Genomic DNA, 10,785 nt, shown 5'->3' on the forward strand with positions numbered 1-10,785 from the left:
TTAAACATAATCCAGTATACTTAATTTTTCTGGAGGTGTTATTGCAGCAGTAAGTCTCCAGTCCATGCCAGGCCTGGGATGGTGCAGAATACTTTGGATCTCCCTTCACCCACCAAACAGCACGGAGCTGCTCTGACGTTTAACGGGTGTATTCGCAATGCGGGTGGTGGGGCTCTTGGTTAGCAGGACTCTGGTTTTGGTCAGATTATGCAAACCCTGTAATTAGTTTTTCCTCTAATTGTCTGTGGAAAGCGAGATTGTGAAGTTTCCAGTCCAGGACCTGCTTTTTTCTCTACTCAGTTTTAACTTCTAAATGTATTTGTTTTAAACAGATTTGATTTTATTTTCAATTTTTTTTACCCCACGTTGAAATGTACTTGCAGTACAGACAGTGCACCTTTCTTACTTAAAAAAAAGGAAACAAACTGTGTATTTAAAAGCCTGCCCAAAGTGGTTACATATAAACAGACATCACTTGACAGAAACTGGGTTGGAGTTGCCCGAAACTGTTAATTCAGGGAATGGCACAATGCTTTTTTACACAGTGTTTTTTATTTGTTTGAAGAAAGACTCTTTCCAAAGCATTTGTTATCATGACAGCTGGCTGCGCCGCTCGCTCTCCCACGGGCCAAATGAAACCGGTTGGCCAAACCAGTTTGGCCTCTGCCAGATCAGGGACAGCTCAGGACCCGCTGGCACGCAGGGGACGGGGTCTTGCAAAGCTGCTGTCAGCATCCCCAGGTGTTTATTCTGTGCTCTGTGCCAGCTGGCTTGTAGGATCTTGTTTTTCTTATTTTTCTTATTTTACACATCTCCTGTCCGCATCCAGGGTAGCAGAAAGGAGCGTCTGAAGTTTTGCTGCCGGCAGTGGCGGTGCGGGACGTGCTGCCGGAGCTCCCAGCCCCGCCGTATTGCTGCGGGCCGGGAGCAAACCCGCCTGGTACCCACACCTTTCAACATCAAACTCCCCAACTCCTGTAAGCAAATGTTTATTTTAAAAAATAATTTTTCCCTGTGTTACAGTAACTTGGAGGTATTCCCATCCCCATCCCTCCGCGAGGTGCCACATCTTCACGGCTCCATCTGAGCTGGAGAGGAAGCAGCAGGAGGGCTACAGCAATTTTTTTTCTCGGCAGCCTGCAGTAATCGTTAATATTCAGCAGGTCCCTCTCGCAGAAGGTTATCAAAACAGCCCCGCTGCCAGCTCTCCCTCTTGTGAGGGGCTGTTTCCCCAGGGCCTCCTGGGAAAATGCTTTTAAATGGCTTTTCAGAATTTCTCAGACTTTCAGAGTTAATTTTCATAGCTGTGAATTTATATTGCGCACTTAGAAAAAACATTGTCGCTAAATCAGGCTGGATTTATAACTTGTGTCGCTATTAATTTGACCAGGATTTAAAGCATGTTCTTCCTATAACATAAATGAAAGGCTAATATACGTGATTTTAAAAAAATATTTGATAGGCAAAATATGTTTTAGCAGGAGGTGACAGCTCTTTCCTGTGATGAACTGCCTTTCTGCAGGACCCTGGTACTGCAAATATTTACATCCATGCTTGGCTGGAAGCCTGTGAATCCTTCGAGCCCCGTGGAGGAGCTGGCCTTGCTGGGAGGGTATTTCTTTCTGACAGTGATGTCCTGCGAGGGTATTTTTTTTGGGGGTGGGGTGGGATTTTGCATCTGACTTCACTGAAAATGGCTGGGGTCAGGTCCCCTCCCAATTGAGACGCACAGAAAGTGGTCACATCTCAAATGCCAGCGCTTGCAGAGCTTTTCAGGGAAGGTTTCTGGTTCCTTTGCCAATATGGAAATTAATTCCTATAAATCTGTCTCCCGACTAACAGAAAATACCCTGCAAACACCGACAGCTGAGGCACTATATTTAAAATGACCCATGAAGTATTTAACCTTGTTTTTCGCACCGACTAGAAAACCAGACTGCACAGAGAAGGCGTTCATAGTTTTATACCGGGTGATAGTGGGGAGGCTGTGTCACTTAACCCTCGGGACGTGGAGAGGAACGTGGGCTAAACCCGGCCCCGGGGGTTGCAGAAAGAGTCCCCGATCCAAATCTCAGTTTCCCCAGCACCGGAGAAGGGGGTCGGCGGCATCTGCCGCAGGCGGGCACAGCAGAGAGGGGACGGTGGCACTTGTGCCAGAGCAGCATCGCATCGCTCCCAAACCCAGGTACAAACTGCCAAAGGGCAAATGCAGAGACACCGAAAGACATCCCGAGGGGCCAGGCAGGCTGGAAAGGCTGTGATTGCTGCTGGTCTAAACCAGCCACCCTGATGCTCTTGGTGCAGGTATGGCAAGAGACACCAAGGTGGTGTCCCCTGGGTGGATGTGCCGTGTAACCTGCCAGCACCTGGTCCTGGGAGCCGCTGCCTGCGAGCGGGGCAGTCTCGTAAGGGCCATCGCAGCATGTTTCCTGGTTAAATAACTGTGGGCAATGAATAAAAAGGCCTGGAGCCAAAAAATGTGCTACTTTTTTGTTGCAAAATTCATTTACAGACACAGTGAGACAGGGACACTTTGGGGTCAACTGCGGGCCAGCTCTCGAGAGTGAATAGAAAAGGTCTGTATGGAGGCACATACGGGGATGCAGATCTATGCGATCCCGGCTAAGGATGAAATCGTGTTTCTTTGCTGCAGCTGGGTTTGCTGGCTGTGCTGCGGAATCTGGGTCTAAATACCGCGGGACCCCCAGACGCTGGGATTTATAGCGGTGCCACCAGAGGGTGCCCTCATAATATTTAATGCATGCACGGCTCATGCACGGCTCATGCACGGCTCATGCACGGCTCCGCAGCACGGGGTGGCGAGATGCCCTTGCAGAAGGGAGAAACCTGCGTTATCCTGAGCAAGGGGCTGACACAGGTTGTGGAAATACTTTTAATGACCCATAGGCAGAGAAAAAAATGTGAATTTTCTATTTGTTTTCCTTTTTGAATAAAGACAGGGGAAAGATGACTGCTGTCTGCACCTTCTGCTCTCCAACTCCTTGGCTTGCTCGGCAGAGAAAAGCCCCACCAGGGACCACTGAGCACTGTGCTACAGGGAGATTGAAAACAAGCTCCCCGTGGGTGCCATGTGAGCACTGCCCAGGGACCCCCTGCTCCACTCTTGGTCCCTTTCCGTGGCGGGTGCTCAATCAGTGAGTGGCCAAGTCCAGCCTGGGGCACCGAGCTGCACCCCACGATCCCTGCAGACGCCGAGGGAGCCGTGAAGCAGCCAGGCTTGGACCAACTGCTGGTTTCGGCAGTCCTGCACCGGTAGGCTCTTTGATTTTTCTGCCTTTGATATTGCTATCAGTGCTACCGGCCCTGCTGTGCAATAGCGCAACACAGCCTTTCTTGGGGCTGCAGCTCAATTTCTTGCTGCACGTCTGTATGTGGCCATACATCTGTGTACATCTGTATGTCCAGACACAGGATGCATACGGGTCCCAGCCCAAACCCCATCAGTTCTGTCTTTGGCACCTGTTTCTGCCTGCCCATTGCCCACGTGGCAGAGAAGCAGCAGGAGCTTTGGAGGGTGTTCAGGCTTGAATTGCTCATGTTTGTGTGTATTTGTGCACAGTTAAACTTTCAGGAAAGCAAAGCAAATGTGGATGTAATCCCAAATAAGAGAGGCTGGGCTGCATACGGGTATTGCTGTGCCAAAGGGCTCCAGAGCTGGGGACACTTGCCCTGATGCAGAGAGGGGACAGTTCCCAGTCCTGCTGACGCCTGTCCTTCTGTGCAGTTCATTAAACAGCACATCCAGCATGTTTGTCTGATTGATAGTGGTTTATATATCATTTCTTAATGTTCCCCTGGTGCCGCATGTTCAGTCGCAGTGCGTGCTGTGTTGGTGTGTGTTTGGGGATATACAGACCCCAAACGAACAAGCCAGGTGGGTTCCTGTGGGGTTTTGGACCAGCTCTCCTGTGTCCTCACTGCTGCCAGTACCTAAAAGGAGGCAAAAGGAGGTACGCAGAGCCTTGCCCAGGGCACAAGGGTCTCTCGCCCTGTGGCACAGCCAGGTGTCGGGGCCCTCGGGGGTTAGTGAGGAGCAGTGCCAAGGCCAGGAAGAGGACACAAGCCCTGTTCAGATGAGTCCAAGGTGCAGATGGACAAACCTAGCCACTGGAGATGATCAAGGTTATGGAGAAATGGCAGTCCAGTCTCAGGCTGCTGTTGTGGGTTCCTGGGGGTTTCCCTGCCAAGGGACTCACTCCCCCAGGGCAGCAAAAACCATCCTCGTGTGGGTTTCCACAGGGCGAGGGGCAGCCCTGGCTCCATCCCCAGTGCAGGGCAGCAGGGACCTCCCGTGGGGCTGGGGAGGGGGGGTCTCTGTGGGGCTGGGAGACCTCGAGTCTGTGGGAATCGAGGATGCCTTTAGCATCCTGCATTGGAGAAGGGTTTCCCAAGGACCCAAACCTGAGGGATCGGGGGGTCATAGCACTTTTTGTTCAGCTGGACCCTATCTGCTCTGTGTTCTTGCCTGGCCAGGGCTGCTGTGGAGGAAATGGAGTTTTCAGCTTCTGAAGAGCCTCTTTGTTACTCTCCCGGCAGATCTGAGACCTGGCTTGCATGAGACAAAGTCTCCCCAGGCCATTTCGGATTCCCAGTGTAAAACTCCTGGTTGATCATAAATAAAGCTCAAGAAGCCTCACGCATCTAAAGAGAAACTTTGTTCTGGCTGCAGAATACATCAAGGCTCCTGCAGGCTGGGAGAATTGAAAAACCCCTTTGCAGTTGGGACAACTGGGTAATGATCTCATGGTGAGAAAATCTAGAGAAGACAAACTGTTAAACATTTTAGGATGTATTTACAATATTGTCTAATGAACGTATGGGATATACACGGGAATATCTATAGAGACCAACTATGCTGACTGTACCAGCTTTGGACACCTCCCAGTCCCTATCAAACGCTATGAACCGAGCGCAGATGCTGTCTGTCTGCTCTGAGTCCCACAAAAGTGAGTCCGGCTTTCCACGGAGGAGCATCATTTTGCGTTAAGATGTCTCTCTGCCGGTCAAATGCTCAGCCTCTCTGCAACAGCGTCTCCAGACCGACAGCCGCTAACATCGTGCCTGAGGCTGCAGCCGCTGCAGCAGCTACTCTCTGGCCACGTCTCTTATCTTCAGATGCTGGGTAAAGGATTATATTCAATGTTGCAAATAAGGACAAAGCTTTTTCAGTAAAACTTAGTCATATTTACGTGTTTTTAATGATTGAATATATCCATTATTGCTTTCCTGGGATGTGATTTATTCCTTTGTGCATTGCTTCTTTCTGAAAGCCAAAAGAGAGTAGGGACTTATGTAGGACTAAGATGTGAGGCCAGAGACTTAGATTGATTTCAGCCTTCTCATGGACCATCGCTGCTGTCAGCCAGACAGTGGCATTTCTATGAAAACCCCAATGTAAATATTTGTTTTAAATCAGGCTCTTTCTCTCCTTTTGCCTTGGCTGGAGTATAACCGAGGGAGCTTATGAAATGCTGTATCGTTTCAAGATTAACTGCTATTGAAAGTTGGGGGAGTTATTGTCTGCCCTCCACGCCTCCCCCTTGGGGTAATCTCCTCTCGATTTAGTTTCTTTCCTCAAATTCTTTCTCCCCAGACAGTGAGTTTCGCAAAGGCCAAATTATTTTTCTCCCCTAAAAGCGTATCTCTTCTGCTAGCCCTCCCTGCCCCGTCAGCAGACAACCCGGGGGGGCTTGATGAAGGGAGATGAATATTTGTCTCTACTAACAGTTGGATTATTCCCACTTTTCAGATGCCATCTGTGTGACAGGGTTTGGTTTGCACTAAATACAGCCTGTGGGCCGAGCTGAGAAAACACGTTGCTGCAGCACTGTGTTAAATAATCATCATTAAAGTCTGGTTCATTGGAGAACTTTAGGCTGCCATGGAGGTTTTCTGGGGGGGAGATGCAGCTCACTTCCACATCAGGATGCTGAAATCAGATTTTAATTTAAGTTTTGCTCACGCTCTCTGCTGGCAGCGCTGACCTGGGATCCGCAGGACTTCTCACCCGTGGTTTGCCGGCAGGGTGGTGGGCTGGGAACCGCTGATACTCTGTTCCTGCTGCTCCCTGGCTGGGTTAATGCAGAAAAGGGGCTCTCACTGCCTGTCCCGCTGTCTTTTCTTTCTGTCTTTCCCCAAGCCCTTGGTGCTGTGAGCAGTTTCAAACCCAGACCGAGCAAATATTCTAAGTTCAGCAACATTTTACATTGCAAATCACCAGGCACAGACCTGTGTCCCACTGGTTGCGGCTCTGAAGCACCCACACACACGCGCGCGCGATGCAGAAAGTCCTTTTAATCCCTCTGCCCCTGCAGAGGAATGGCAGAGCTCCAGAGCCCGCGTGAATGCGTGGAGATCCCTGCTCTTCAGCCCTTACAGACGAAGCACACAGAAGTGTTTTATCCTCGCAGTAGCTCTTTACATTTGGGGTCAGTACGTAAGTCCAGTATGCTGCTTCTAGCTGATTTATTTTCGCATACAATATGGAAAATAACCTGAAGGTTTAATTCACCTTCTTACCCAAAATATTTGAAGTTTAACAAATATTTCGGGGTTTTTTTCCACTAAATATTGCACTTGCTGCGAGTATATCTGCACTAGTCTTCTACAAGATCTGTTGGCATCCGTATATTTCCACACCACCTAAGAGGACTCAGCACGCTCATGAGCTCAAGCGGCGGCTCTTTCTTGATCTCTTCTTCTTTGAAAACTGCGATTTCAGCCAGTTGAAGAAGCCGCCTCTTCTTTTTAACTCAAACTCTACAGGGAAGTGGTCGCTCACCCCCAGCGCCTGCAAGACAACGGCACAGAGGGGTTGGGAGCTGGCCACCCGTGCTCTTTCCAAACCCTGCCCCAGGGGGCTTCACCGCGGCGGCGGGGCGGTGGATGTGCAGTGGGGAGGTGCAATGCGAGCATTGCATCACTTTGGGAGGATGCAACGGTTTTACGGACAAGAACAAGTTCAAGACTGCCTGGATACCGTTGGCTTTGTGCTCCTGTGTTAGCCCTTGCCCCACTGCTGCGGAGGCCATGCTGCACCTACCTGTTCCTCGGTCATCTGAAAGTCCTTCTGGAAATCAAAGATGTTGACAGAGTGTGACACAACGGCATGGACGAGCTTCTGCCCGCTGACCACGATCCTGCAAGGAGCAAGGGAACAGGGTGCTGCTACGGGGTGACAGACCAGTGGCAGCCATGCTGCACCAAGCCGGTGGCCAGAGAGGTGGCCCTGATGGAGTCACAGCTACGTATGGTTTGTCCGTTCCCATGGGCTGCCTACTTAGAGATGCCAGCACGTGCTTTCTGCTGAGTTTGGCTGATTGCTTTCCTTGGGAGTGAGACACCTAAGTACCTTGACGTGTGTTGGCCTTGGAAGCCAAGTTTAATGACTTGTATCTAAACCCACCCCAACAGTGCTGCAAAGTTCAAAGCTGTACTTTGGACACAGACATCATAGGACACCAATGACTGGAGTCTCAGTGAAGTCCTGCTTTGATCCAAAAGCTCGTTCTGCAAGAGGTTTAAGTCTTGACTTACTCTGGGCTCTAATAAGCTGATGTATTTATTGCCCCTGCTGAGGGAGCTGCAGGTAGCAGCAGGACTCGCCACGTGCCCAGGGAAGGCAAGGCGTTCCACCTCCGGAGCAGAACAGGATTTTGCATTTGTCAATCCAAATTATGAATGCGAGAGCAAAAACCACGGCGCAAAGCCGGCACGGAGGAGGCAGCAGCGCCTTCCGCCTGGGTGTCTGCAGGGCTCTGCAGATAAGAAGTGCTGCCTGTCATTTATCTCCACCTAAGCCACAGCAACGGCTGGTTCTTGCATGAAATCTTGCCCTTTCTGCAAAACTGCTTGCCAATAAGCCTGCAAAGTGCTTTGTGCTCCTGACTAGAAGTATTCAGATCTCATTTCCCCCTGGACACTGCTTTATCTTTGAAGGCCTCAGGCACATTTGCTTTACCTGACAGTCACTGACCTTTCCATATATTTTTTTTCTGAGACAGCCGTAAACAGGGAACGGTTTGGCAATGAACCCTTTACCTGTCATACGGGCAGCTTGTGCTTCTCTTCACTGTTGTGTCATTTTTGTCGCTGATTAGCCAGATGAATTCAGAGTAAGTCCTCAGCCGGATGTTCTTCCACTGCTTTTGGGGAACGTAGCTACATCCAGCATTAAAGTCCCCCATGAAGATGAAGTTCTAAAAGGTAGGAGGGTTTCAAAAGTAATCATGAGGACAGCTCTTCAAAAGAAGAACAGCAAGGGCTGTTAGGGTCAACAGATGCTCCCAATAACCCATACAGCTCAAACAGTGAGCACTCATTGAGTGGGTCTTCTCCTTTCTGCTGGGCGCACCACCAAGGCATGCTGATAAAACAGCAGTTTTATCGGGAGATCAAGTTTACTGATTAAAATGTGGAGAACTCAATGAAAATATGTCAAAAAGATACTCAAAATCTGGGGCTTGTTATCAACGGTTTTAAGGTTATCGGGCTGTGAATAGCAAATAGCGTGCCAGGTGACTTGGTACCAAAGCCACTGTTAGTAACGTAGATGTGTCAACTAACCTCAGTTTTCCAGCGCTTTTTTATGTCTAAATAGACATCATAGAGCTCATCAATCTCCCGTACTGCTGTCTCTGGTGTGGTGTGCAGAGGGATTATAGCAAACTCTTTGACAGCTTAAAAACAAGGCAAAAGAACAGGAAAAAATGCAGTGGTTAAACCACACTGAATCACAAAGAAACAGAGATCGACTTGGAAGCAAGAAGGTTTTTCTGAAGAAGAAACAGCTTCTGTTCTGGCTGTGGATCAGAGGCGTTTGCTGTGTAATTGCACAGCGCTCCCCATCAGCTGCCCAGCTGACGCTGAGCTGCGACACGGTGAGGTTCTGTGTCAGGGCAAGGCAAACCCTGCTCCGACACCCACGGCAATAGCTGCTCCTGGGCCGTGCCAGCGGCATGGAACGCATCCACCAAACCACTGCCCATGGCAGCGGCAGAGGCTTTCCTGGGGCTGCCGGCCACGGGGCTGCGGCGTGCACCGAGCTGTGGGTGATGCCAGAGGCAGCAGCCCCAAAGGCAAACGCTGCTCTTGTAAGGAAATGCAGCGTGGGGTCAGGATGCGGCCCCTTTCGGCTGCCCCCACCATGTGCTCGGGTCCAGCCGGCACCGTTTTGCTTCGTGAGACTCGCCAGTGGGAGAACAATTTGTTTCTGAAAAGTCTCACCAGTTTTTGGAGACTGGAACCAGATGGCAAAGGGCTCTCTGGAGAAGGCATCCTCGTCCCCAGGCTGGGTGTCAGGGTACTGGTAGGTTTGTTTCACCGATACCAGATGTTGCCTGCAGCAGAATAAACAGGGTAGGGGATTCACGCTCGTGGCTCGCCGGGATGTGTCTAACACTGACTCCATGCTCTGACCTGGACCCCGGGCCATGGTCCGGGACGGATACAGCCAGGCTGGTGGCTGCGCCTGGGACGTTCCCCACAGCCAAGCACAGCCCATCCCAGCCGCACAGCCTGCACCTCTCCAGCTCCCTCGGAGCACAGCCATCACCGCCATCTCCAGCCCGTCTCTGCAGGGCTGCGACGCGGGAGGGCAGGGTGAGGGGCTGGCTCGCTGGCGAGGGGAGCTCGCTCACCTGTAGACGAAGGCGTACTGCTCCTTGTAGCTCCTCCTTCCCCGCCTCTCGCTGGCCACGCAGCTGTATTCCTCCTTTGGCCCCTTCAGCTGACTGGAAGGAAAGTGGTGAGTTTATTTCTGCATTCACGAGGGGCTGAGGAGGAGATAATTTTGCCTGTGCCCAAGGGTACGGGACGTTGCCTGCCTGACCTCAGAGGTAGGTGGTAGAGACAATAAACCCTTCTCTGCACCCGTGGTCTGGACCTGTGCTCCATCGATGGCTTTTTCCCTCCACCCCCTTATTGCAGCCTCTGCCTCCTTTCAGCTGGGTCTCACGTCCAGCCAGGCGTACGCTGCTCTTCCCTCCGGACTGTCAGGCCAGGCAGGCAATCCCCGGTCGAAAGCAATTCCTAACCCTGCAGAAAGGCAGCTGCCCGGCCACAGCCCAGCGCTAGCCAGGCGAGGGCCTTCCCTCCCTTCTGTTTTCCTCTGAGAATTAATCATCTTCAACAAATTGAATCCGACTTGGTTATTTTGATCTAAAAATACGTGTCCTACAGTGGTCTGGGGATGGCTTTGCCCCTGGCCTTCAGCGAGGCTGCCAGAGCCTGGTCCTGCCTTGGCGGCTGGGACAGAGCCCAGATCCTGAGCTTTCGCCCCGGTAAGGCGGTGCTGAGCAGAGCACGGGCTCTTGCCAAGCATCTATCCCAATATTGGCCAACTTGCCCATGGCCACCCTACCTGGTGAGCTGCTCCACCAGCAGAGGACAAACCCGGTTCTTGTTCTCCTTTATTTCCATCAGCAACATGATGTCACAGCGAGAAATGATCTGCAAGGGGAAGGGGCAGAAGCAAGTTTGCACATGGTGGGTTTTGGAGGATTAGAAAGAGGTTAGAAAGAAGTGGTTACTGGTGTGGGGGAAGTCCTTTGTGGAAGAAGCAGCGCCCAGCCTGGGGTCATGGGAGGGGGGCACCAGCCGGAGCAAAGCCCTTCTGCTTTCAGAGCTGCCTCACGCCCGCGCAGGAGCCGGGAGAAGGAACTCGAGAGCAGAGCGGTTTCGGGTTTGTTGAAAAACTTCTGCGCCTGCCCTTGAGGAGGAAGTGTGGAGGGGAAGGGGCTGCGAGAGCCGCTGCTGCGAGCCCGC

The 10,785-nt window shown here is 51.3% G+C and overlaps 1 protein-coding gene across 1 annotated transcript; it reads right to left on the minus strand.

Annotated features, from left to right (window-relative positions):
- Positions 1-6,682: 6,682 nt before the first annotated feature.
- DNASE1L3 (deoxyribonuclease I-like 3) lies at positions 6,683-10,470 on the minus strand (the record flags this gene model as incomplete). The annotated part of the gene is made up of 7 exons (XM_009582048.1): positions 6,683-6,811; positions 7,064-7,160; positions 8,062-8,219; positions 8,587-8,699; positions 9,247-9,359; positions 9,660-9,752; positions 10,382-10,470. Coding segments are annotated over 7 exons (792 nt in total), but the record flags the coding sequence as incomplete, so codon positions are not given.
- Between the last annotated feature and the right edge of the window lie 315 nt (positions 10,471-10,785).

Source organism: Fulmarus glacialis, unplaced genomic scaffold (assembly GCF_000690835.1).
Source record: "Fulmarus glacialis isolate BGI_N327 unplaced genomic scaffold, ASM69083v1 scaffold22057, whole genome shotgun sequence".
NCBI classification, from domain to species: domain Eukaryota; kingdom Metazoa; phylum Chordata; class Aves; order Procellariiformes; family Procellariidae; genus Fulmarus; species Fulmarus glacialis.